Source organism: Pteronotus mesoamericanus, unplaced genomic scaffold, assembly GCF_021234165.1.
Source record: "Pteronotus mesoamericanus isolate MK-2021 breed Mesoamerican mustached bat unplaced genomic scaffold, CSHL_Meso_final contig_502, whole genome shotgun sequence".
NCBI classification, from domain to species: domain Eukaryota; kingdom Metazoa; phylum Chordata; class Mammalia; order Chiroptera; family Mormoopidae; genus Pteronotus; species Pteronotus mesoamericanus.
In genome coordinates this window covers 152,684-179,855 of record NW_026555187.1, presented here as the reverse complement: position 1 = coordinate 179,855, position 27,172 = coordinate 152,684, and the positions used below count along the sequence as shown (strand labels likewise).

The 27,172-nt window shown below is 55.9% G+C and overlaps 2 protein-coding genes across 2 annotated transcripts; one reads left to right on the top strand and one right to left on the bottom strand.

Moving 5' to 3' along the window:
• Positions 1-2,368: 2,368 nt before the first annotated feature.
• ILVBL (ilvB acetolactate synthase like) lies at positions 2,369-13,913 on the top strand. Its single transcript, XM_054578822.1, has 16 exons — positions 2,369-2,689; positions 2,996-3,140; positions 4,621-4,822; positions 4,928-5,055; positions 5,146-5,284; positions 5,375-5,486; positions 9,757-9,856; positions 9,992-10,089; positions 10,192-10,328; positions 11,331-11,465; positions 12,484-12,598; positions 12,688-12,857; positions 12,934-13,004; positions 13,085-13,156; positions 13,304-13,409; positions 13,525-13,913. The coding sequence occupies exons 2-16, from the start codon at positions 3,006-3,008 to the stop codon at positions 13,701-13,703; spliced, it is 1,899 nt and encodes a 632-aa protein (XP_054434797.1). The 5' UTR covers positions 2,369-2,689; positions 2,996-3,005; the 3' UTR covers positions 13,704-13,913.
• A 193-nt stretch (positions 13,914-14,106) lies between these two features.
• SYDE1 (synapse defective Rho GTPase homolog 1) lies at positions 14,107-20,843 on the bottom strand. Its single transcript, XM_054578821.1, has 8 exons — positions 20,724-20,843; positions 18,942-19,283; positions 18,174-18,818; positions 17,794-18,008; positions 17,034-17,160; positions 16,655-16,815; positions 15,656-15,881; positions 14,107-15,278 (listed from the first exon to the last, which is right to left on the bottom strand). The coding sequence occupies exons 1-8, from the start codon at positions 20,809-20,811 to the stop codon at positions 14,872-14,874; spliced, it is 2,211 nt and encodes a 736-aa protein (XP_054434796.1). The 5' UTR covers positions 20,812-20,843; the 3' UTR covers positions 14,107-14,871.
• Between the last annotated feature and the right edge of the window lie 6,329 nt (positions 20,844-27,172).

Below are 27,172 nucleotides of genomic sequence, written 5' to 3'. Positions count from 1 at the left end.
ATGTCATATCAATGGAATGATATTGTATCTCACCTTTTGAGACCGGATCCTTTCATTCAGTGTAATTTTTTTGAACTTGTATATAGAGAATACTTCCCATCTAGTTTTATTGAGATATAATGGACATATCGCATTGTATAAGTTTAAGATGTACAATATATTTTGATAATGTTTATATTGTAAAATACCACAATATGTTTAGTTAACATCCATCACCCCACATAGTTACAAAAGTTTTTTTGTAACTTAAAAGTTCTCTTGTGATGAGAGATTCTGCATCTTAGTTGAATCTTAGCAACCTTCCAATACGCAAACAGCATTATTAACTATGGTCCCCATACTGTACATTCCATCCCTAGGATTTAGTTATCTTACAACTGTAAGTTTGTACCTTTTGACCACCTTCACCTCCATCCCCTTGAGCCCCCGCCTCTGGCAAGCACAAATCTGTTTTCTGAGCATAATTATTTTGTGATTCATCCAAGCTGTTGTGTGTTTTAGTAGTTTGTTCTTTGTGGGGGAGGAAGAAACTTTCCTCTACCCCCAAGGTTCTTTCAGCAGGTCTAATAATCCAATAGACATGAGACAGGTTACCAAGAGAAAATGGCCAAATTAATTACATACATACTTGTGGGAACCCTGCCTACGTGAGAGTCAGAGAACCCATATGAGAAGCTCAAAGGCAGACAGGGAAAATGAGGCACATGCAACGTTCTGAGCTAAGGCAGTTAGGGTGTTCTGTGGCTTCAGAGCGGGGGAGGTCATTGCAGGATGATAAAGAGCATGTGTTCAGTCATCAGAACTTTGCCCTATAGATAGGCCAGAAGAGATTATTTCTGATAACCTCTTATTGTGGGCAAGGCCCCTGATTCCAATTCTTCTAAGGCAGTTAAAGGGGAGTGGTTAAAGGGGGAGTTAAAGGGGCAGAAATTTCTCTGGAGCCTGCAGGGTCTTGGCTGCTGTTAGCTCCAAACAATCCTCCTACCGCAGCGGCACCACTTGTGTTGACTTGTTCTGAACCTACACCTTTCGTTGCTGAGGAGGGTTCCATGGTGCGGCCGGACCACAGTTTGTTTAACCATTCACCTATGCGAGGACATCATGTTTTTTCTAGTTTTTGGCTATTACAAATAAGGCCCCTATGAACAACTGCGTGCATGCTTTGTATAACTTAGCCTGTTCAAAATCCTCGCTGGCTCCCCGTCTCACGTAGGGTGAAGTCTGATGTGAGCACAAGAGGCCCTGGGTGGGCCCCAAACACTACACCTTGGTGGGATGGGGAAGCCATATAGTGGAAACACAGTACCCACTCTTGAGGTTCTTCCATCCTGGGGGCCCAGGCAGGACTGCCTGAGTTCACTTTCTGCCTCTTTCACCCATGAGCTTGTGATCTTGGGTGAGTTCCTTAATCTCGCTGTGTTTCAGTTTTCTCATCTCTAAAATAGGATAATGATAATACACCTCCCTTACAGGGATGTTGTGAGGATTAAATGAATTATATGTCAAAAGTGCATGAAACAGCCCTGGCTGGTGTGGGTCAGTGGATTGAGTGCCAACCTGCGAACCAAAGGGTCGCCCCCTCGATTCCCAGTCAGGGCAGGTGCCTGGGGTGCAGGCCAGGTCCCCAGTTAGGGGGCGTGCGAGAAGCTACAGATGGATGTATCTCACAAACAGCGATGTTTCTCTCCCTCTCTTTCTCCCTCCCTTCCCCTCTCTCTTATGAAAAAAAATAAAAAGGCAGGATTTGTCTGGGAAAGAATCAGGGCGTTCAGTGCCAGAATTACTCCCCATACTGACGGGGAGATGATTTGGGGAGGTCATATGCCCGAGGCCTGACGGCTGGAATACGGCGGAAGGAGAGCTGGAAGCAGGAACTACTGGATTTTGGAGCGTTCACTTCCCAGCACTCGGACAGCCAAACCCCAAGAGGTTAAGTGGGGCCAACAGCGGAAGCGGTGTTACCGGCGAGGGGGCTGAGCCTCTGCCTCGGCCGGGTTACGGTAGGCCAGGAGGCCGGACCCGGTGCTAGAGCGAGGGGCAGACCTTGTGTGGGAAGTGGCCCCAGATGCTGAACCCCGGGCAGCCAGCTCGTGACCTTCCACGCCCAGACAACGTGAATACCCCATTCTAGTACAGCACGGAAGGCACGGAAGGCGGAATCGATTCGGAAGACCCAGCACAAGGGCCAGCAACGTACAGCCAAAGGAGGGCCACGGAAGGTGGGCCCGAGAGCGTCTTGGCAAATGGTCGACGCCTATGGGCGTGGCCTCCTGTAAGAAGCGCCTGAGGCTTGCCGTGTGAGCCAATGAAAGGAGAGAAAGGGAGGTACCTGTGTCCGGGGCGTGACTACGGCTCTACGCACGCGCCAAGGCCCGGACAACAGGCCAGTGCTGCGGTAGGGGATGGAGTAAGGGCGTACTCCCGTGTCACGTGATAAGAAGGGCGCCGAATTCCTCTGGAGTCAGTGCCCTTCCTTGTAGATGAAGGTTGAAGTACCTCGGGGGTTGGAGAAACAGCCTGGTGCCTCACCTCCACCCCCGGCTTGGGGTCAGGGTCAGATTAGGGCTCCGGCTTTTGCTCGGGGGCGGGGCCTGGCTGGAGAAGAGGGTCGCGCAGGCCGACCTGGGGGCGTGGTCTCATCGCTCTTAGTGACGTAAGACCGGTGGGCTCTCGATCCATTGAGAAGTAGGTAAGTGGGGAAAAGAACTATTTTGAAGCTCTGGTAGTCGCCTAGTTCTGGGGTGGTGGCGATGTAAGTTTGGGAGCCTAGCATTGTAAGGGGCTTGGTTTGCATCCCGAGAGGCGTAGCTTGATTCTTGGGAGGCAGGGCCTTGAATCCTGAGGGGTGTGGCTTCGGCGCGAGCCTAGCTGTGTGAGGGGCGTGGCCATGCAAAAACTCCGGGGAAGAGACGTAGCTGGGCCTCAGTGTAGGAGAGCAGGCGCGCCTTCTGGGTCATTTGTGTCCAGGTCGTTGGAACTCCCCTTTCTCCTTTAGGTGTCACCTTATGGAGACCTCCACGGCCGCTACCCCTGTGAGGAGCTCGTTCTCCTCCATCCTCCCCCTGGTCTGTGGGACGCTAGTGGCTGCTGTGCTGGGCGCCGCGTACCGACTGGGGCTCTTTACTCGGTTGATGCACAAGGTGCGGGGACACCGATGGGAGGCGAGCTGGGGGGCAGCCAGAGGAGGATTGACCTCCCGGCGCGAGGGACTGTGGGGAGATTCTTTGCAGGGCCCTGCCCTCATTGCCAAGCATGCGGGCCCTGGACTTTGCTTTGTACGAGATAATGGGGAAGCTACAGCTGTCAGGACATTCAACACCCTCCTTCCCTAGAGGGCTGGAGTCCTTTTCACAGAACAGTGCTTCCTGAACACGCTGGGGTCATTGCTGCTGCTACGAAGGCAAGCACCAGAGGATGTGGCCGTGACAGTTGCTCTCTGCTGAGCTCAGTGCTTCAGAGGGATTATCTCATGTACCCAACATCCATGAATAGATGCCCTTGTTTCTGTCTGCATTTCCCTCAAAGAAAACCGAGGCTCAGAGAGGTTGTGTGGTAGCTCATTTCAGATGACCTCTTTGGGGAAGAGCTGACCCCGCAGACCTGGCTCTGAACTACTTGGCTCCTCTCTCCGAAATTGACCGCTTCCCCAGATCCCTTCCCCCGTCTTTCCTCTCATAGCCTGGAGCAACCTTGACCCCTTCCCAGTCCTTCCTCATCTAGGCAGAAGGAGCGCCACTGGCCTTGGGGACTTGGGGAGCTTTAAAGCAAAGGCCTCTGGTGTCCCGGGCCGTGTGGAAGCTGGGGCCGGGAGGCTGCTCCCCCTGCCAGGCACTTGGTGGCTGGCAGCCTGTCAACTGGGCCTGGCTCAGTAAGTGGGAGGGAGCCTGGAAGGCTGCAGTCAGCAGCCTGGCTAGCAAGCCCTTATCCTGGAGGCAGGCAGTTCTGGAGTCAGAGCCGATGACCCCTGCCCTGTGCTCTTGGCCAGCCTTCCCTGCGGGTTGCAGAGCCACACGCAGGCTTCCCTCCGCTCCCTGACTGCCCTGCCATCCCCAGGTGGGCGGTCTAACGGAGCAGGGTGCCTAACGGTGTTGATTTCATGGGACTTTGACTCTTGCTTGGGCAGGTCTTTGTCCCCTTAGCTGTAAGAGGATATACAGTTGACCCTTGACCAACATGGGCCCACTTATGTGCTGATTTTTAAAAAAATACAGTTAATGTCTTGTCCTTAGCGTTTTCTGAATAACATCATTTTTTCCCTAGCTTTATTGTAAGACTGCAGTATATACTACATGTAATCTACAAAATATGTGTTCGTTAACTGTTTATATTATCGATAAGGCTTCCAGTTAACAGGCTATTTGTAGCTAAGTGTTGGAGGAGTCAAAAATTATCTGTGAACGTTTGACTGTGCAGGGGGTTAACACCCCTGACCCCTCCCTGCGTTGTTCAAGGGTCCCCTGTAGTGATGTGAGGACCTGGAAAGGTGGCGTGCTTTCCCCAGCCCTCCGACCCTGCTCCCTCTCTCCTTCCTCGTCCCTCCTTCCTCATCCCTCTTTGCACCTGCCCCAGCGTCCTTGTCTTGGTCCCTGATGGTCTTGTTCTTCCCCTTCATGGGCTCAGGTGGACAAGGAGAGCATCCGGCACGGTGGGGAGAACGTGGCTGCCGTGCTGAGGGCCCACGGTGTGCGGTTCCTTTTCACACTAGTCGGCGGGCATATTTCCCCACTGTTGGTGGCCTGTGAGAAGCTGGGCATCCGCGTGGTGGACACACGCCATGAAGTCACGGCTGTGTTTGCTGCCGATGCTGTGGCCCGCTTGACCGGTGAGGGCTGGGGGCTGATATGGGGGGTCTTGGAGGGGCAGGGATTTTTGGGGATGGCCAGGAGGATGGGCATGGGTGCAGAGCATGATGGAGTCTGTGTTCTAGGGACGGTGGGTGTGGCGGCGGTGACGGCGGGCCCTGGACTCACCAACACAGTGACAGCAGTGAAGAACGCCCAGATAGCCCAGTCCCCAGTCCTGCTCCTGGGTGGGGCCGCCAGTACTCTGCTGCAGGTGCTCTGCCCTCAGGAGGTGGCGGGGGCTTCAGGGAGGCTCAAAGGGCTCACTCACATGGTTACTCCCCTGAACCCCTGTCTCCACCAGAACCGGGGCGCCCTCCAGGCCATTGATCAGATGTCCTTGTTCCGGCCACTCTGCAAGTTCTGTGCTTCTGTGCGCAGGGTGCGGGACATCATGCCCACCCTGAGGACTGCAATGGCTGTTGCCCAGTCGGGCACCCCGGGTAGGTGGTAGAGGGCTGGGGAGTGGTAAGGTTTGAGGGCCTGGGGGCTGGGGAGACATGGCAGGCTCAGTGTCCTCCCTTCCCCTTCAGGCCCAGTGTTTGTGGAGCTGCCCATCGATGTGCTGTATCCCTACTACATGGTCCAGAAGGAGATGGTGCCAGCCAAGCCGCCCAAGAGCCTTATGGGCCGACTGGTCTTTTGGTGCGTAGCTCCGCTCCCACCATGCTCTTCCCCTTTCTCCTGCAACCTCCTGCTAGCATTTATTCCTCCTTTGACCCATTCATTGATTTGCACATCAGTTGAGAGAAACCAATCCTGGGAAGAGCCTTCCAGGTGGAGGGTATAGCACATGCACATGTCCTGAGACACACACTAACGTGGTTTGGGAAGGCAGGGTGGCTTGTGTGGCAGCAGCTGGTGAGCAAAGGGGAGAGGGGCAGGCACTGAGTTTAGAGCAGCCAACATGGCCCACTAGGGGTGCTCGCAGTTTTGTTTTTAATCTGAGATCCTTTGAGAAGCATTGCAGGGCCTTCATCAGAGGGGAGCGATAGCCTGATTCAGGTTTTTATTTGTTCCCTCTGGCTGCTGTTGGAGAATGGACTGTGGTCGGGCGGACGCTGGGAAGCCGGGAGGAGGCGTGGTGGTCCTGGGATGAGAGGCGATGGCGGCCTGGACCTGGGTAGTGGCTGTGGGAGGCAGAGATAGGGATGGATCACATGTGAGTTCCTGGTGAAAGGGACAGTGGGTCCCTGTAGGCCCATGACATGGGCACAGCTCACTCTGGGGCTTTGAGTGGAAGTGGCCGGGATCTTAGAGAGATCAGGGTAGCGGGGCTGGCCTGGGACAAGCCTGAAGGTTTTCTCAGAGGAGCTAAGGAGTTTGAGGGGCACCTCCTTCAGTTGAGCGGAGAGAGAGGGGTCACAGAAGGGGCACAGCTTGAGAGGAGCTGTGTGATAGGGTCCATTTTTGGTCACCACTGAGGTGGGCCTGGCTGGAACAGGCAGAGGGAGAATCGATACTCCACCTTCTACCCCCTCATTTTGATAGGGCAAATGCTCAAGCATAAAAAAATTACCTGTTATTACTTCAGATAACAACGGGGCTTAGTCGAGTGTCATGTCAGCTGTAAGGCAAGGTGTCTCCTATCCTTCCTTCAACATGGTGAGGGAACCAGAAATAGAGAAGGGGGGTCCGGGGTCCTGACACATAGGAAGTGGCTGTTTACCACGCCTGGGAGGTAGAGTCTTTAAGTGGGCCTGTTCCATGGCTGTGACAGCCTCTTGGCTCCCTGGCCTCCAGTTCCCTCCCCGATCCTGGCCTCTCAGGCTTCCCTCCTCAGCCTCCTGCAAGGCTGGCTCTTCTCTTGCCTTTTCTTTCTTTTAGATCAATTTTTTTTCATCTTTCAGTTACAGTTGACATACATTATTATATTAGTTTTAGGTGTGCACCCCAGTGATTAGATGTTACGTAACGTACTGTGATCATCCTGATGAATCTTAGCCCCATCTGGCACCACGCGTAGTTATTAGGGTGATATTACATATATTCCCTGTGCTATTCTTTATGTCTGCTGGCTATTCCGTAACAACCAATTTGTCCTCCTTTTTTTGTTTTAATTTTTAAAGATTATATTTATTTATTTATTTTTAGAGAGGGGAAGGGAGGGAGAAAGAGAGGGAGAGAAACATCAATGTGTGGTTGCCTCTCGTGCGTCCCCTACCAGGGACCTGGCCCGCAACCCAGGCATGTGCCCTACACTGGGAATTGAACCTACAACCCTTTGGTTTGCAGGTTCGCACTCAGTCCACTGAGCCACGCCAGCCAGGGCCCAGTTTGTACTTCGTAATCCCTTCACCTTTGTCACTTAACCTCCAACCCCTCTCCCATCTGGCACTTGTCAAAATGTTCTCAGTATCTGTGAGTCTGTTTCTGTTCTGCTTGTTTATTTTCTTTTTTAGATTCAATTGTTGATAATATCTATTGTCATTTTATTGTTCATATTTTTTATCTTTTTTTCCTTCTTCTTAAAGAAGACCCTTTAACATTTCATATAATACTGGTTTGGTGGTGATGAACTCCTTTAGCTTTTTTGTGTTCAGGAAGTTCTTTTCTCTGTCTTCTGATTCTAAATGATAGCTTTGATGGGTAGTGTAATCTTAGTTGAAGGTCCTCGTTTTTTATCACTTTGAGTATTTTCTGCCAATCCCGTCTGGCATACAAGGGTTCTGTTGAGAAATCAGTTGACAGTCTTATGGGAACTGCTTTGGAGGTAACCAGCTGCTTTTCTTCCGCTGCTTTTAAGATTCTTTCTCTGTCTTTAACCTTTTGCATTTTAATTATGGTGTATCTTGGTGTGGGTCTCTTTGGGTTCATCTTGTTTGGGACTCTCTGTGCTTCCTGGACTTACCTGCCTATTTCCTTCACTAAGTTAGGGAATTTTTCTGTCATGATTTTTTCAAATAGATTTTCAATGTCTTGTTCTCTCTCTTCTCCTTTTGGCACCCTTATGATTTGGATGTTGATATGTTTGGAGATGTCCCAGAGGTCCCAGGTAGGAGGTGCAGGCCAAGGTCAGCTGCCACCTGTGTTCTGCTGGGGCCACCTGGCATGAGCTACAAAGTGATCTGCAGATGGCTGCTACTTGTGGGGGGCTTAGAGGTGATCACATAAGGCCAAGCTGTGAACCAAGGCCGGCTGCCCCTAGTGCTGGGCCGAGGGCCACTCAGTGCGAAGTACGGGGCTCGCTGAGGCCAGATGCTGCTTGTCTGAGGGATTTTAGGACAATCTGAGGCATTAGCCAAGACAGGCCATTTGTATGGAAAAGCCCCTGGAAACAGCTTGGGAGGGCCTGAAAGTTGGGTGAGGCCGGGCCTCAGGGAGTCACCAGGGCAGGGCAAACAATGTGAGCCAGGGTGATGAAGTCTCAGATACGGCACCAGCCTGCCGGCTCTGTTCGGGGAGGGCTCATCAAAGGAACAATGGCCTCTGCCAGCGCTTCTGTCTGGGAGAGGGCTGCCTCTCCAGCTCTACCCCTGATGCCAGGCAATTTAATGGTTCCCCTTATGTCTCTGGTGTCTATTAAGTTGCTGCCCCAGTGCTGGAGCTCAGAGGAAATGAATTCGAGTAAGTTGTGTGTGGGCCCTTTAAGAGGAACTTCCTGGCCTCCAGAATCCCTCAGCTCCCTCAGCCACAATCCCTGCTGGTTTTTACAGCTAGAAGTTATGGAGACTTCTCTTCCTAGCCCTGGAACCCTGGGCTGGGACCCCTTGTTCCTCAGAGGGACTTCTGTAGCTGTACTATCCCTCCCAGTTTTTATCTGCCACAAGTGGGTGTGGGACCAGCCCGTTTTGCATCTCCACTGGTTCTACGAGTTTCAGTGTGGCTTCTTTAATTCCCTAGCTGTAGAACTTCCATTCTGCCAGATTTCAGACACTGCTTAATGATAGTTGTTCTGTAGTTTAGTTGTAATTTTTTTAAAAAGATTTTATTTATTTATTTCTAGAGAGAGGGGGAGGGAGGGAGACAGAGAGGGAGAGAAAGATCAATGTGTGGTTGCCTTGCACGTCCCCAGTTGGGGCCTGGCCTGCAACCCAGGCATGTGCCCTGATTGGGAATTGAACCAGCAACCCTCTGGTTCTCAGGTCGGTACTCAGTCCACTGAGCCACACCAGCCAGGGCTAGTTGTAATTTTGATGTGGTCATGCAAGAAGGCTAGTAACCAGGTTGACCTCTGCCACCATCTTGACCAGAAGTGCTTTGCTGTTTCTTTCCATGTTGAGGTCCCTGTGGTTCCTTTCTCGGCCTCTTCGCATTCTCTGCAGTCTCGACTCTTCCAAAGAGAAGCAGAAGCTTCTGGTCCTGATTGCTCCCTGCCGACACCTACATGCCTGTTTGTGGCTGGATTGGACGTTTTTGAGGGCAGGGCCGAGCAGGATTCATCTGTGTGTGTCCAGAGCCCTGCACAGGGCTTCATGGACAGTCGGGGCCCTGTGACCCATGAGTAAGGAGACAGAAAAGGGCACGTCGGAAGCCAGAGAAAGAGGAAGTAGCTCCCACTCATGCTTTTGCAAAGTGCTTAATATCCTGAATGAATAGATCACTGAACCTTGGGAGGGGGGTTCCCTTTTACATTTTATGGAGCAAGATGCTCAGAAAGGTTGCCACTTGCCCAAAGTCACACAGTTAGGAACCAGCAGAGCCATCTCCGCCTGACCCTGCAGCTAGGGCCCCGATCCTGGCACTCATGCCTGTCACTCTTTTCTGAGGGTCTAGTGTCAGGTTTGGGCTGTCATCAGAAGCTTCCAAGGGGAAACAGGCTACTAGAGACTTGGCCACTGGGGTTTGTCTGTCCCTCGGCCATTGCTCAACGACCCCGTACTTGTCCTACTTCCTTCCTGGCCCCTTTCCTCCTTCAGCTGCTGGAAACCCAGCAGTGAATTCTGGTAACCACCCCTTCCTCTCCTCTCTGCAGGTACTTAGAGAATTACCTGGCCAATCTCTTTGCAGGAGCCTGGGAGCCTCAACCTGAGGGGCCCCTGCCTTTGGACATCCCCCAGGCATCTCCCCAGCAGGTAAATCGCCTCTCTTCCCTGGTCAAGGACCCCCACCCGGCAGGACCGCCTGTCCTTTAGTCAGTATCGGGGCACCGACCCCGGGGACTGATAGTGTCCCAGGCTCAGCTCTTTGAGCTCCGCCTCTCGCCCCAGGTCCAGCGCTGTGTGGAGATCTTGAGCCGCGCCAAAAGGCCCCTTGTGCTCCTGGGGAGCCAGGCCCTGCTGCCCCCGACATCCGCCGACAAGCTTCGGTGAGGAGCCGTAGCTCTGCCTTTCCTATCGCCTTCTTGGTCCCTGGTCCCGTGGTGGGCAGGCCCTTGGCCACTCTCACTTCTGTTTACCTGGACCCGCAGGACTGCCATGGAGACCCTGGGTGTCCCCTGCTTCCTGGGCGGCATGGCACGGGGGCTGCTGGGCCGAAACCACCCTCTCCACATTCGGCAGAACCGCAGTGCCGCCCTGAAGAAGGCGGACGTAGTCCTTCTGGCAGGTGGGCCTCAGCCTCCTCCCCACCCTCCCGTTTCCCTCTCTCCAGGGCCCTCCTTACCCTGTGTCCCTGCCCCTGTTAGTTTGGTACTCACTGGCCTCACCCGTTTCCCTTTCAAGGGTTTTGAACAACTCTGAATTTGAAATTCAGGTAAACTCTTGCCACGTTGCACTTGTGTGGTATGACCCAGCTTTGCACAAAGGAAGACACTCAGATAGTGGCCCCCTGTGGAACCTTCTGCACAGCATTTACATCTGTATGTGTTACACAGAATTTATACTTTATACAGCACATACACGTACAGCATACTCATTTTCACATAAAGTGCTTTGAAGCCTTTCAGACACATAATACTTGTATCAGTTAGCTATTGCTGTGTAATAACCATTCCCACACTCAGTGCGTTAAAAAGCAGTTATTATTTTTCAAGACCTACCTACAGGTAGGGCGGTAGTGTTTCTGGTTTTGGCAGGGCTCTTTCAGGAGTCTGCAGTCAGTGAGGCGGGGGGCAGCAGGGCAGCTGTGCTGACCCAGGCCGGGCTAGCTCAGATACTTGGGGGTCAGCTGGGGCTGTAGCGGGGCTGGCATGGCCTCAGCCAGGATTCTGAGTTCTCATTCTTCCCTACCTCCTCCTCCTCCGTATTCCTCATCACCCCGCAGGCTGGCCTGGGCTGGGTCAGTTGGTGGAGGATGAGAAACATGTAGGGTTGGGGGAGCAAGGTTATTGAAGAGAGAGGGAGTGGAAGCCGAAAGGTTTATTAAAGCCTGGTCTCAGGAAAGCATGCCAGCCTTCCTGACACATTCTACTGGCCAAAGCACATCCCGAGGCCAGCCCACGTTCAAGGGCTGGGGAGTTACAAAGTGATTGCAGGTGGCATGGGTCCAAGGAGAGGTGAAGAACGGATGCCCTTTTGTATTAATTCTGCTGTGGTGGATTAAGTTAGGTAGTGGATACCCTCCAGGACCCTGGCCCTCCATCCACTGTTCCCCTGTCCCTCGCCCCAGGAATCGTGTGTGACTTCCGCCTATCTTATGGCCGAGTCCTCAGCCAAAGCAGCAAGATCATCATTGTCAACCGTAACCGGAAAGAGATGTTGATCAACTCAGACATGTTCTGGAAACCCCAGGAGGCCGTGCACGGTGAGCCTCCACTGCCCCACGCGGGTGCCCCTTCTGAACCCTGCTCTCCTGGCTCCTGCTGGGCTCTGGGTTCTGGACTCTACCCTAGGGGGCACCTGGTCAGCCAGAGATGCATATTGGGCCCTCAGACCGATGGGTGCTTCCGGACGAACAAATGGTGGGTGTGCACTAGAGGGAAGGCCTGAGAATGTGCATGTGATCATGTCCCCTGGCTGCAAACCGTCTCAGGCTGCCTGCTGCTGTTAGGACAGAGAGCTCACCCCGTGGCCCCTGAGGCCTCTGTTACCTACCCCTGTCCAGTCGTCTCCCATGCTTTGGGAGCCCTGCTTTGACCATCCTTCCAAGGATGTTGACTTTCTTGTAGTGTAGGTGACAGGAACTCTGTCAAGCAGAGAACTGGCCCTGTTTCATTTGTGCTTTTCTACTGCAGGAGCTGGTGGGCAGCAAGTTGGAGGGGGCCAGGCAGTGTCAAGGGGTCTGTTAAAGCGGGCTGGGTTATTTAAGAAATGACAAGGCCTGGATTGGGGATGGACAGGGAGGAGAAGCTCAGCTTCTCTGAGCCTCCAGAATATTATGTCTGAATGGGGAAGATGAAAAGTGCATCAGCAGCAGCTTGTATATTTGTTCACAAGTACTCTGCATGCCTGGGTTGCAGAGAGACGTGCTTGGCAGGTGGAGGTGGTTTTAGTGATATGTTTCAGAGGAGGGGGTGCTAGGACTGCATGATCTGGGGGGTGATGGGGAGGCAGGCGATGACGTTGGCTTGGGTTCCTAATCTGCTTTGTGCTCCCCACATCTTTTTTCTCTGGCTTTGCCCTCCCCCTCATCCCGGCTGCCTTAACCTGGTTCCAGCAGGCTCTGGTGTGCGTTTTGCCTATTTTGCCCAAGGAGCGCGCCATCCTGCCTCCATGCCTCCTGGTCCAGGGCTGCTGTTGGCTTCCTACTGTCTGTGGGCCTCTGGTGCGGGAAGGGCAGGAGGAGGCCACCTCTCTGCAGCTGTGTCCTCTTCTCTCTCCAGGAGATGTGGGTTCCTTCATGCTGAAGCTGGTGGAGGGCCTTCAGGGCCAGACCTGGGCCTCAGACTGGGCAGAGGAGCTTCGGCAAGCCAACCAGCAGAAGGAGCAGTCCTTTCGGTGCGGCCCGGTGGAGTGGCCACGGAGGGTGGTGGGTTTCCCAGCAGGGTCTGTGGCTGGCCCTGCTGATCCACGTTGTTCCGTTGCAGGGAGAAGGCGATGATGCCTGTAGCCCAGCACCTGAACCCAGTGCGGGTGCTGCAGCTGGTGGAGGAAACTCTGCCTGACAACTCGATTCTCGTGGTGGACGGCGGGGACTTCGTGGGCACTGCCGCTCATCTGGTGCAGCCCCGTGGTCCCCTGCGCTGGCTCGATCCTGGTAAGGAAGGGCCTACCCCTGGGAGAGCTTGCACCGTTCAGGCCCTTTCATGCCCACCTTCTCTTGGTTCTCCTAGGGGCCTTTGGGACTCTGGGGGTTGGTGCAGGATTTGCGCTTGGGGCCAAACTCTGCCGTCCAGATGCTGAGGTGAGTCAGGGCACCAGAGGCAGGAGGCTTGCAGCCTTCTGGGCCGGGAGCTACCCCGACCATTTCCTGTCCCACCTCAGGTCTGGTGCCTGTTTGGGGATGGAGCTTTTGGGTACAGTCTCATCGAATTCGACACCTTTGTCAGACACAAGGTAACCGGGCTGCCCCAGGGATGCCTGGGGTTCTGGGAGAGGTCATCAGGGCTGGGCTGGGGAGGGAGTTGCTTGTCTGGTGGAGGACCTATCTCTGTGTCCACTGGGGGCTGAGTGGTGTGGCCTGGCCTCGCCTTCTCCCTGCAGGTTCCAGTGATAGCCTTGATAGGGAATGATGCTGGCTGGACCCAGATCTCTCGGGAGCAGGTGCCCTGTTTGGGCAGCAATGTGGCCTGTAGCCTGGCCTACACTGGTAAGGGGCCTGGCATGGGGGAGGCTATTTCCGGCCCTGCTGGGTGTTCCTCCCTTGGGCTGGTTGCATTGTGGCCTGGGTTCCTGCCACCATCTGACTTGACCTCTCCTTTTAGATTATCACAAAGCAGCCATGGGTCTGGGGGCCCGGGGCTTGCTGCTCTCACGGGAAAATGAGGATCAGGTGGTTAAGGTGCTTCGTGATGCCGAGCAGCAGTGCCGAGATGGCCACCCGGTCGTGGTCAACATCCTCATTGGGAGGACGGACTTCCGCGACGGCTCCATTGCTGTGTAGGGCCTCGTGGGTGCCACCCCACCCCTGGACTGCCAAGCTGGTCTGCAGTCTCATCCTTGCCTCTCTGGGTCTGAGGATTGGGAGGGGCTGGAGAGGCCAGGCCCACAGGCTCCCTGGAAGTGCTGGAGAGCTCTGGGCTTTTCTTTGTGGGCCCCGTTGCGACCTTTCTCTCATTTCTTACACACTGAATAAACCATCTGGTCGACATGGGCCCAAGTACTCATCCCAAAACCTGTGCATATTGGTTTATTGTTCACAAAGATGTAAGTGAGAGGGTGAGGGGGGAGACAGGAGGGCACCCTACTCTCCCACTGGAACTCTGGGACCCACTGAAGCACCAGTGCTGGAGACTTCAGGGTGCTCAGCATTGTGACCCGCCCCGCCCCTTGCCATGGTCCCTGAAAGAGCCCCACACGCCCGCTGCAGAGATGTCCATGCACACTCATCCTCACACACAGACACACACGCATGGAGGCAATAAATATGTTCCGTACCAAAGTGCCCCCAGCCTGACACTTCAGGTGGGGCCCCTCCAAAAGGGAGGTCTTGTAAGTGCTCATTTTCTTTAGGGATTGAGGAAGAACTGGGGAAGGAAAAGGCCAGCTGGTTTGAGGCAATTGTGGGGTTTTCCCTGGGAAAGAGTGGGGAAACCGCCGTTTTTCTATAAGCCCCAGGCTGTCCCTATCCAGCTGGAGTCCCTATAGAGGCTGTTCTTGACCTCACCCCAAACAGCGCCTCATAGTCTTTGGGCCCTCCAAGGGAGGGAGAAGCAAAGAGTGCAGTGCTCAAAGCTAATACTGATTTGGTTGGCAGCAGCAAAAGAATTGACTGGGGGTGGGGGTGTCTCACCATCCCAGGGTGATGCTCACATTAACTGGTGATTCCCCAGCAAAGGGGAGGCAAGAAAGGCCAGCCCAGCAAGCGGGAGAAGCCCTTGGTACTTAGAAAAGATGGTCACAACAGCTGGTCCCCAAAATCTCAAGTCCCTGGCCTTTGCAACCAGTACCCAAATAATTTAGCATTGGAAATGAGAAATGAGTCGCAGCATCTGGCTGGCTGGTCTCACTCGGCAACTCCCCAGCAATCAGGAGCTACAACCCGACACACTGGTCTGGTCCGTCTTGTCAGAAGCCCCGCCCTTAGCTACAGGGGTCCTGCCCCGCCCGGCTCAGAGGCACACGTTTATCTGCTTGGAAAGTTCTCTCTCCAGGTCTAGGATGAGCGCATCAAAGTCTTTCAGGTTCAGGTGGGCGTTGAAGGGCGCGTCAAAGTCATCCTCGAAGTCGGCGGCACCCGTCGGCTCTCCGGCCTCCTCATCTTCTTCGTCTTCGCTGTCGCTGCCCGTCACGTGGTCGTAGTCCGGCCCGGACAAAAAGTCCCGTCCACAGGGCAAAAAGTCCCTCCCGCAAACGCTCCAGTCTCCTGCGTAGCGGTTACTCGGGGGGCTCTCAGGACCGCCCCGGCCGCGGGGGCGAGGCACTACTTCGGGAGCCGCCAGCGGCAAGTGCAGCGGCGGCTGTCGTTTCGGCCGGAGGTACGGGGCGAAGCCCGGAGCCTCTGGGGACCTGCGAGGATCTGTGGAGGGAGAGGGCGGGCTTGTGATGACGTTACGCACAGCGACGACAGCCAGGCCTGTGATTGGCTGTTTAGATAACCAGGCCCCTGACCGGTTTGTGGAAAGGCAAGGCCTCCGACCGATCACGATTTCATTGGCTGAGCTGGTTGCTTAGGCAACCTGATTGGCATCTAAGAAGCCGCACCAAGTGTGGATTGGTACCTGTTGCTAGCTCTGGGAGGGTGAGGGGAGGCACCCAAGATTCGGGCCTCCGATTCTGTTTACTCTGATGAAGGGGGCGCGGCTTGCTTGAAACCCGAGACTGATTGGCTGCCAGAGAACGCATTGCCTCGGCGGCCTGGTCCGGATTGGCGGTTCGGGCCGGGGTCGGACTCACCTGGCCAGGCCTGCAGCAGGTAGTGCAGAACTTCGATGTGACGCTTGAAGTCCACGGTGTTGGCAAGGCCCGGGCCAGAGTTGCGGATGCGGGGCCTGCCGGGGTCCTGGCGCGCCGGCAGCAGCACGGGCCCGAAACACACGGCCAGGTTCTGCGCGGTCATGCGGTTGTGGGCGTGGAAGGAGGAGACCAGGCGCAGGTGGTCCAGGAGAAGCGTCAGTGTGGCCTGAGAAGAGGGTTGAGAGGGCATGAGGGAGACTAAGGCGACTCAGAATGGGGGAACTGAGGTTCAAGGTCTCATAGCTGTGACAGGACCAAGCTGTCTTAACCATTAGGTATTAGTATTATGATCCCATTTTGCTGGAGCGGAGACCAATGGTAACAGCTTTGGAAAGGCAAAGCTTGGACTTGAACCCACTCCTCTGTATTCTGGGCAGGGTTGATATTAATCCCATTTTATAGATGAGGGTACTGAGGCACAGAGAGGGTCCGGTCTTGTCCAGGATCCCGTAGCCTGGAATCTTCCTTATGGGAGGCTGACAGACCTGTGTTCACAGTCTGTGTTTTGGTTTGTTCTTATCTTCACCCAAGGACATGCTTATTGATTTTATAGGAAAGGGAAGGGAGGGAGAGAAACATCCATCAGGTGCCTCCTGTAGGGGCCCCTACTGGGGACTGAACCACAACGTAGGCACGTGCCCTGACAGGGAATTGCGCCTGCAGCCTTTCCGTTTACAGCACGATGCTCCAACCAACTGTGCCACCACCGCACCACCCAGGGTTACAGTGTGTTTTTGATATAATCTGGCTGTGCAACCTTGGGTAACTCACCCAACTGCTTTGGGCCTTGGTTTCCACATTCATTAAGTGGGGATACTAATCACATCTACTTTCTGATGCCACACACTCATGGCCATCACTGGGCCAGGCATGGATGAAATGTTCTACCAATGTCAGCCCACGCCCTGTCCCACCCACTCTTGCACATGCCCAACTCACCCTCTCTACCTCTGGCAGGCAACTGAGGAGCCCACGGGTGCCCTCTGCGCTGGGGGGAGCCCTGCTCGGGGGCCCTCTGGCCATTGCCTCCAGCACCACTTGATAGAGGGGCTGGGTGATGAGTGGGGTGGGCAACTCCCGAAGATAATCCTTGAGGATGCCTGCGGACACAGGGACCACTTGTCAGGGCAACCCTGGCTTCTGAGGCTAGAGGGGTCAGCTGGGCTGGGAGGCGGGAAGAGGGGGACAGGTGCAGGAAGGTGAACACAAGGCCAGACTGTAGAGGTGAGGTCCCAGAGGGGCAACAGGGACTGCCACGAGGTGAGGGTTGAATGAGGAGCAGGTAGGGATGCGGTGGGAGGGGAAGAGGCATGCTGACCAGTGATGACATTGATATCGGGGTACAGGTCCTCGGAGAGGCAGACAGCTGCGCTGTCCCGCTCAAAGGCATCCCGAAGCTCTTTCTTCACAGCTGCTGAGCCGCACAGACGGTACAGCCCCACTACCTATGGGTGGGAGCAGAGAGGCAATGGCTTCTTGCTGGAGCCACAGACTGATCAGGGCCCAGTGGGGTGGGGGCTGGAGTTCTGGCTCAGGGTGGCCGATGGCTGAGAGGCTGGAGGCTAGCTGTAGCCTCAATGGCTGCCTTCCTGCCCCTCTGACACCTGTCATAGGGTCCCCATCTGGCCATCTGGAAAACCTGGATCTGTAAATCCTCTGCTTGGATCACTTGTCTGGATACCCACATCCTTTGACTTGGGAACCTTTGACTCCTCAGCTCACTTGTCACCTGACTGCCCCAACCAGCAGATGAAGTCCTGCTTTAAGCTCCCCAGCTGCTTCACTTGTCCCAGCCAGTTTTACACTTGTGAATTATTATTGGGTTCATGTTTTTCTGCCATGACACTGAGCTCCAGAAGGGCTAGGATCCTGTGTCGCTAAATGGGTGGGTGACCCACAGGTTTTGGGTTAGGTGCTATGGTCTAGGGGGGCTTCCTGACCTTGTCTAGGCTGGGACTGGAGCTTGGAGTATCCCAGGCGGGGTCGGGATGGGGGAAAGGCCTGGCCTCTGTATAGTGGGTGTCCTGGGGAGTGGGTCTGAGCTCAGGGCGAACTAGGGTGTGGGGCGAGAGGCTTACCCGCAGCCCTCGGCGCTCGATCTGCCCAACACACTTCTGAATGATGAGGGGCACCTGGCCTGGGGGCTGCTCCCGCTCCACCAGCAGACGCAGGGGCAGCCCAAAGACACGGGGCTCAGCTGTGCTGGGTGCTTCCTGCTGCTCGGACAGGGTCAGCTTGGCATAGAGCAGCCCCTGGGGCTCCAGGCGCACGGCCAGCTGCTGGGCCTGGCACCCTGAAGACACAAAGGGACTTGAGTGGGATCTGCCCCCCACTGGCTCCTCTGCCCTGACCTCCTATTCCAAGCTGCACCCCCACCCCAGGCTTGGTGCCCTGGGCACTCTGGGTGAGGGCTGAATCCTGCACCCTGTTGCTTCTCCCCAACAGCCATGCACCCTACCTCGGAAAACCGTGGGAAGCAGCACGGTGCCTTGGGCACAGGGCCGGTGCCTCCGGACACAAGGGTCCCACACCAGTACAATGGCTCGCAGCAGTCGGGCAGCCTCGAGTTCCAGGTGGAAGGTGTGATCCAGCCGCAGGAAGTCTGGCCCTCCGCGCAGCGGCCCAGTGCGGGCCCTGGCCACCCCATCCACCTGCAGCAGGCAGCAGAGATCTCTAGGGGTGGCCCCAGGTGCCGGCCGCAGACCCCCCAGCCCATACAGGTGCAGGCTGAGGCGGCCCCAGAGTGCGGCAGGCGGCGCCCGGGCTGATGGGCCCACCTCGTAGGGCTGGAAGGCGGTGGGCGACAGGGGCCCGGCTGGGCGCTCCGGCGAGTCGCCATCGCTGAGATACCCAGCGCGCAGGCCCCGAGCGCCCCCGGCCACTGCCGCCCGCCCGGGGGTCCCTACGCTGCTGTCCAGGTGGTAGCGGCTGATGACGGAGCCAGCAGGGGCGGCCCTTTCACGCTCTCGGCCGGCCCGCGTGCCGCGCAGGCTCAGGCGGCGCCGTAGCTCTGGCAGCTTCTTCATTTTCATGGAGAGGCGTCTGGCAGGGCCGGGGGACTTGGTTCGAGAGGCTTTGGTTGGGGAGCTGGCAGGGGCCACACCTGCGGGAACAGCAAACCTCAGGGTTCAGCAACCTGGGCTTGGAATGGGGCTGAGGCTTGTGGTCATTTTGGGGAGCCAGGGTGGGGGTTTGGGATTGGACGGTGTGCGAGGCTTGTGCTCACCTTGTAGGGCCAGGCCCTCCGGCTCAGCCAAGCCTGGCTGTGGCCCTGGGGACTCAGGTGCCAGGGGTCTGGCGTCCTCCTCAGGGATGGGGTTGTACCAGATCTCTCCTGCAGGCTCCCCGCCGCCTGGTGCCCCAGACCCCAAAGCGGCCTCCTCCGGGGGCTTGGTCCCGCCCAGCACCCATCTTCGACTGCTGGGCTCCAGGCTCTGGAGGTAGGCTCCCCGAGAGGGACTACGAGACGCCTCAGGGCTGGGGGGCCCCTCTGCTCCAGCCTGGGGCCCTTCGAGGGCCTGGGGCTCTGGCTCTGGAGGGCTGGGCTCCGGGCGCTGGACTGGGTGGCCTGATAGAGAGCAAGGCAGTAAGACCCAGTCCCCTTGTCCTGAAAAAGGGAAGCCCCAGCCCAGGCTCCTCCCCTGGCAGGGGCTGGGATGTTTGCAATGCGATTGGTGGCCAGTTAGAGTCCACTTCATCTCAGGCCCCGAGGTCCCTAACGCTCCTCTGCCTCCAGCCTCAGGGGTCCTGTGGTGGGGTCCTGTGTTCTCGGCTCTGATTCTCCACCCCTCTCATTAACCCTGACCCTGTCCCTTCTTGCTGGGTAGCTTGGGGCAAGTCACTTCCCATCTCTGAGCCTCAGCGTTTTGTCCCGTGACCCAGGGGGATTCGATGCTCTCTCCAGGGGGGCTTCGGGGAGCCAGGCATCGGGAGCACTTCCCAGGCCCTCACGTCGGGATCGGCCGGCAGCGCACAGCGGACACTGGCTTGCTCGCTCAGAAGACAGGAGCAGGCCCGGCAGCGAGCACAAGGCTTTCCCTTCCTGCAGCTTGTCCTTCCCCTGCCCCGCCCCCCCGCCTGTCTTCCACATTCTACCCCTCCTCGGGGTGGGCCATCTCTCAGCCCGACCAGAACCCCGCGGTCAGTGCCTTGGCACCTCCCCTCTCTGACACCCCAGGCTGTTTCCTGTGTGTGTTTGCGTGGGCACCCAGTCCCATCTCTCTAGTCCGGGAATCTTTGGGAAGGGCTTGGGGGGAGGTCAGGTCCAGGAGTCATCTGGCCTCCCTCCTTTAACTCCTTCCTTATCCGGACTTCCTGCCCTAAGCAGCTCATTTCTTTAAGGTCTCATCTTGCTTGCCTGCAGACTCCCTCCTACCTCCCCTCTGATTTCCACCTCCCGAGACTCTCTCCCGGGTCTCTAAGAGGAGGATAGTCCAAAGAGCTGTTTAAGTCACTTCACTGACCCTGGGCCAATTACCCAACTGCTCGGTGCCTCAGTTTCCTGGGGCTGTTTAAAGTGGATGCAACTGCAGCCATTGGATAATAGGTGGGAGGGGAAAGAGGGGCGCCTACAGTGATTGATGCGCCAGGTCTCTGCCTCCCGCAGAAGCGCGCCCCCCCCTATTCTGGGTCTCTAGGGCTCAGGGTGCCCCCTGCCGTGACTGGGCTCCCTTGTCCCAGCCTCCCAGCCCCTCCTCCCTCCACTCTCCGGGCGCTCCGTTTGGCCCCATTTCCTGTCAGGGGCGAGGCCCCCTCCGGGGCCTCCCAAGGAGTCCGCAGCGCTGGCATCCCGGGCTACGCGCAAGTAACGGTCCGTGCCCCTCGATCCACAGCCCCTTCCTTCCAGGACCCTTTCCAGCCCCGGACCCGCGACTCCAGCCCGCAGGGGGCTCCAAGGAGCTCCCCCTGCCCCCCGGCAGACTTTCCTTGGGCTCCGGGACCCTCTCCAGTCCAAGCAGGGCTTGGCGCCCTCTCCTTCGCCCCCCCCCCCCCCCGGCGTCCCGCTCACCGCGCTCCTTCGCGTCCGACTTTTTTCGGGGAAGTTTCTCCCGACCCCGCAGGCGGGAGAAGGTTTTCCTGAGCAGTGGTTCGGCCATGCTGGGGCCCCGGCCGGGCCGAGTGCGCCCTGGGTCCGGCTGCGCCGCCCCCCGCCCGGCTGCCCCGCCCGGCCGCCCCGCCCCGGCAGCCCCGCGCCCAACGCCAGCAGGAAGCGCATTCCGGGAATGCTTGGCCCAAACTTTTTTTTTCCCCTTCCCGCGGCCTGAGCGAGCGATGCTGGGAGTTGTAGTCGCTCGGGCGGGAGGGGAGGGAAGGGGGGCTCTGGGCTGCCTCCCTGGGCTCCACCTCCAATATGGATATATCGTGGCGCAGCCCGGGACCCTCGTCCTCCCTCCTTCCCCCTCTCCCTTGATGATCACTATTTCTCTTGGCTTTACCTCCAAAACACATTCTGCACGTATCCCTTCTCCCCCACCCCATTAGCTGCTCTAACCCGTTGTAAGCCTTGGCATCACTCCTTCCAAAGGCGCCCCTCTTCCTTCCTCCCCTGGACGCCACCCCGGTGCCCCCCTCCTCCCCAGTTCCGGTTACTGCTGCCATTTAACGAATCACCCCCAAGCGCAATGGCTTCAAATGGCCGTTGTATGAAGCTCACAGATGCCTTGGGTCGGGAGTTAGGGCCGGGCAGAGCCGACACTGATTGTCTCTGCCCCCCAGTTGGAAGACCTCGAGGTTTAGAGGTGACACAACAGCTAGGGGTCCAGGTCATCTGAGGCACGCTCACTCACAGGCCCTGCAGCTGGGGCTGGGGCCCCGCAGGAGCGCGGCTCGCGGCACCTGCACAGGCCTCTCTGCCCGAGAGGCAGGCTGGCTTCTCACGCAGCGACCCACAGCTCGGAACGTGAACAAGGCACAGGCTGCATGACCCCTCCTGACCCACCCACTCTCGAGTATTACACTGCATCACTTCAGGCACCAGATTCAATGGCCTGGACGTGGACCCCATCTCTCTCAGTGGGCTAGGTGTCAAGATGACCTTGTGCAAGAGGATGTGGGATGAAGGATATTATGGCGGTGGTCTTGAAAATTTTAAGCCTCCTCACCTCTACATTCTATTCTCCACGCAGCTGCTAGAGCGGACTTAAAAAGCTGAAATCAGGTCTTGGCACACCCCTGCTGAACAGTCTTCTTGTGACTGCTCATACCACCTAGAATAAAATCCAGATTCCCACAAATAAAATCTAGTCTCAACAAAACTTCTGGCTTCATCCCCTTTGGTGTTCTTGCTGCTCATCTCAGCCTCACCTCTGGGACTCCTTCACATCAGACTGTTCCTGCCCCAGGCCCTTTGCACATGCAGTTCCTGCTGCCTCAGAGACCTTGGTTTGTCTACGGCCATACCACCCTGAACGCGCCCAATCTCACCTGATCTCGGAAGCTAGGCAGGGTTGGGCCTGGTTAGTACTTGGATGGGAGAGGCCTTGGTTCTTTCGAAGCCTTTCTCCTCCTTTAGTTTCAGCGGCACCTCTTTGGAAGGCCCTCCCTGACAACACAGCACCATCTAATGATTGCATCTCTGTCGTTCTTTGAATACTTGTTACAGCTTGAACTTAATAGTACCAGTAGTTTGTTCTAGTTTATCTGCATCCTGTCTAGACTGAGCCTCCACAAGATGCTTGTCTGTCTTGTTGACTGTTGAATGTTTAGGGAGGAGGTCAGGTGCCAGGTGTTAGAATCTTGGACGAGACAGGGTGGTCAGGAGGCCTGGACCGAGAAGGTATGTTTGTTTATAATGTCTTAATGAAGATCTTTGTGCTTATCCTACTGGAGCTTTTTGAACTTCTTAGATGTGTAGATCCATATCTCTCGTTAATGTTGGGAGTTCTTGACCATTATTTCTTCAACTGTTCTTTCTGTCCCTTATTTTTCTCTCTCTCTGGGAGCCCTACTGTGTGTGTGTAGGTACGTTTGGTCGTGTCCCCCAAGCCCAAGAGGGCTCTGTGTATTTTCCATGGTGGCATGAGTTTGGGAGGAGTCAGGCTGGAGAGGCGCGGGGTGCATCCCATCAGGTTCCTGTCCAGATGTTTTTGAAGCAGCTGCTGATGGTCGGGGGAGGAGCTGGGGGTCAGGACAAGACCTCTTCACAAGCCCAAGGCAGAGGATGCAGGACTAGGATCCCGTTGGGGGACCCCAGAACCCCAGAAGGACTGAAGACTGATGTGGGGGCGAGAGTGGCAAAGGCAGAAAGTTTTGATCATTGAGAACAACTGATCTACAAACTGTATATAATGAAATGGTTACAAATGCTAAATTTCACACTTTGCGACACTTGCACTGCTCTTCATCTGGATTCTGGGAGTTGCCGTTTGGATTTTGGAACCCGTGTGTGCGTGTGCGTGTTTTCTTTCCCCCAAATGTTCTCACTGGCTGCACGTCTGACATGCTGTGCTTACGGTGCCTGACGGATAACTAAATCGGCCCCCAGCGTCCACTGGACTCGCTGAAAAAGGAAATGCAGGTAGGGGGGCTGGCCAGCCTGAGCAGGGCTCGGCATGCCTGTGGCAGACGACGGGCTCTGGTGGAGGAGTGCGCCAGCTCCCTCACCCCTCGTGTGGAATGACTGAGGTGTATGCCCCCCACTGACCCCCAGAAGCCCAGCTGCCCACCATGGGAACTTGCGTATCAACACACTCCTGACCAACTTCATTCCCTTTCAGCCTCACCTCTCCGCCCCCTTCCAGCATTTCCTGGATCACTTCGCAAATAAACTACTTGCACTTGAATCTTTATCTCAGGGTCAGCTTCTGGGGGGCCCAGAGCACGCAGACGTTCTCTCTGGGCCTCAGCGTTCTCCCCAGGCCAAAGGGGAGACTAGCTCCCCCTGTTGCCAAGGCTGGGGGGGTGGGGCACGTGTCTGGGGGCTAAGTTCCCTGTCCCCACCTCCCAGGGTCCTTCGTTCCTGGGGAGTGGAAGGTGGAGAATGTTGCAGGGAGCAGGTCCCGGCTTCCACCCCTGGCTGTCACTCCCCGTTGTCGCTGCCGCTGGCATCTTCCAGGGTGAGGAAGCGAATGCTGCAGCTGGGAGCCAGCCCTCAGAGGAGCCGGGAAGGTGGTGGCTGCCCAGAGATGTCCACAGGGCAGCGCTGAGGGGCTGGAGGGAGAGAGAGGGGTCTGGTCTCCACGCAGCAGCCTCCTGAGGTGGGGCATGCTGTCGCTCGGGAGGCGGGAGGCAGGGCGGCCTACCCCAGTCAGAGCCTCCTGGTGCCGCTTGGAGAAGCCCAGCCAGGTGGCTGTGGGGCTGAAGCTGAGGTGCAGGCGGGTTACCAGTCCTCCTTGAAGTGCCTTCTTTTCGCCACCTGCAGGCCTGCCGGGCTCCCCTGCTGGCCAGGCCCCTGCGCAGGCCCCAGGATACATCCTGCAGCTGGCCGCCTGCAGCCATGCCAACAGCTGCCCTGGTGCCTCGCTGGCAGGGACCAGGGTGCAGATGTGGCCAGTCCAGTGGGAACAAGTGGCCTTGGGCAGGCAGGGAGGCAGGGACCCTTGGTTATTTCTCAGCTTCTCCCTCCTCCCTCCCGGGTCTCTGAGCTCTCCTGCACGTTCCAAAGAAAGGTCTGACCCCTAGTGGCTCTTGGGAGGTAGCCTCTAAGTCCTCTTTTTATATCCGGGGGTCCATGCCAGAGAGTTATGCTAAGAGTGCGAGTTTTAGGGGGGCCTTGGCCACACGGTATCCGTTTGACCTCTGGAGGGCCCAGAGACCGAGTAACTAAGGTGAGCCACGTGGGCGGTCAGCCATGTCTGTGTGACTGTTGTGGGCTGAATTGTGCCCCTCCCCCATTCATATGTTGCAGTCCTACACCCCCAGGACTTCAACAAATACATATTTGGAGAGAGGGTCTTTAAATAGGTGATTAAATCAAAGTGAAGTCTTTAGGGTGGGCCTTAATCCAGGGTAACTGGTGTCCTTGTAAGATTAGGACACAGTCGTGTGCTCACGCAGGAAGGAAGACGATGTGAAGACACAGGGAGAAGGCGGCCGTCTGCAAGCCAAGGAGAGAGGACTCAGAAGGAACTTCCAGCCTCCAAAACCGTGAGAAAATAAATGTCTGTTGTTAAGCCACCCAGTCTGTGGTGTGTTATTATGGCGGCCCTAGGAGGCGACCCAGTGGCCACGCCCCCGTGGGAACCCTGGGCACTGGCGCAGGTGAGCGTCCCCGGCTGGCAGTACCTCGCATGTGTTGTCACACATCATTGCTTGGGGAATTAAGCACTGTCCACCCAACGCGACGGGGAGGATAGCTGGAAGCTTGTGCCTCGTCTTACCTGGACCCCGTCCCAGGTGCCTTTTATCTTTGCTGATTTTAATTCGTGTTCTTTTTTCTGTAATAAACCATGGGTATAGCAACTTTGCTGAGTTCTGCGAGTCCTTCTTGTGAATCACTGAACCTGAGGGTGGTCTTGCGGACCTCCCACTATGCAGGTTCACAGAGATGGCAGTGGCTCCCCAAATCGCTGGCAAATACACACTTGGGAGTAGGAGATCCCTCTCCAGGATCCCGTGTGCAAGTCTTACTGAGTCCTTCTGTGTGCCTTGCAGCGGCAGCTTTGCCTTCGTAGATACTTCCGCCAGGCAATCTACCTCCTGCCCGCCCTCCCCCCACCCCCCCCCCCGCCCCGCCCCGCCCCGTCCCCGAGTGCCACTTGGGGCAGGACTTGAGCTGTTCCAAGCTTCAGCGTGACTTTGGGCAAGTTACCCACCTGGGAGGCTATCCAGTGTCATGATGGTTCAGGTTTTGGGGTCACACTAGGCCAGATTGGAATTGTCCCTCCCAAATCCAGCATGTGGCTGTGTGACAGCCAGTTTCCCTTTTTGAGTTGCAGTGTCTGAATCTCCAGAATTGCTTTGAGTCGCCCAATAAAATCACATATGGAGAGAAAGAAGTGTTGTCGTGTCAGACACTGGCCAGGGTCAACCCTCTCCTTCATTCCTAGATAAAATGGGCCCAAACCCCCTCCAGCCCCCTCGCTGAGATTTTGGAGAATCCCCAGATGGTTATTTTCTCATGGTCTCCCGTTGCTGCTGAATTAAATAATTCTATCGTGAGTTCACTGTTCCTGCTTCTCTCCTTGATGTCACCAAGGCTCGTGGGTGTGCAAGCGGCTTTACTGAAGGTTGGGGAGCGGAGGAGAAACTTCTCCTTGACATACCTGTTCCAGCGCAGCCTACCTCACTCACCTCATCCGGCATCCTCCAGTCTTTCTGTTATGCTGCTGCTTCTCCATCCATCCATTCATTCATTTGTTCATGCGTCCATTTATTAATCCACTGAACAGATGTATTTTGAGTCGCTGCTGTACTAAGTGTGAGGGAGTGCAGCTGGGTAAGATAAGTGAGAACATGGCATCAGCCCCCAGCCAAGTGGGCAAAAGAGGCGTTTATCAAAGAATCGCACACACGAATATAAAATCACTGATGTGATGAGGAGAATGAGGGGATAGTGAGTGTATTGGGGCACGTGATGTGCTGGGGAAGGAGGTGGTGAGAAGAGGCTCCCCGGAGGAAGTGGGCTTTGCACTGAAATCTCAAAGCCAAGGTGGCATTAGCTCTGGGAGGGAGCGAGGAAACGGGAGCAGTATATGCAAAGGTCCTGCGGCACCACCTTCAGAAGATCTATTTCTATAGTATTTTTTACTTTCTTAAAAAAAGGTACAGGTCATATTTTATCACTACATTTTGGGAGAGAGGAATATGTAGAAGGTAGATATTAGTTGCGAATCTTTCTGAATCCTTTTGATGACATCAGTACATTTTCTCAATGGAACAGTAAAAAAAAAAAGATTATATTTATTACATGTAAAATGATATAAAATTCAAGATCCAGTGTCTATAGAGTTTCATGGGTGCTCAGCCATGCCTGTTCCTATGTCTATGGTGGCTTTGCTCCATAACAGCTCCATTGTGATAGAAACTGTATGACCCATAAAGCTGACGACATTTATTCTCTGGCCCTTTACAGAAAAAGTTTTCTGACCTCTGGTCCATGGTATGACTCACTAGCCGGTTGGTTCGGTTGCACAGGCCCTGCCCATATCCCTGCTTAACCCTTATCATTGTTGCCTCTAGTGGACCAGTCAGGTGGTGAGGGCTGACCCCGGCCACCCTCCACAGCCCCCTGCACGCCCCGCTCCGCTCTCGCTGTTTTGTTTCTCTGAACAACGCAGGCTTCCTCCCACCACGGGAACTTTGCCCGTGCCGCTCCCTCTCAAGGGCGGATTACACCTGAGGTGCGTGGAACTGGGCCAGTTCACAGCTAGAATAATGTTTCTGAAGAGCTTTCGGTCCATTTTGTGCAATAAGAATGGCACTATCGCCACCTGGTGGCCACTTCCTCAAACTGTAGCTGCAATTCTTAAAAAGCGGTTGGCAGGACTGGCACGGATCTCCCCGGAGGCCATGGCAGGG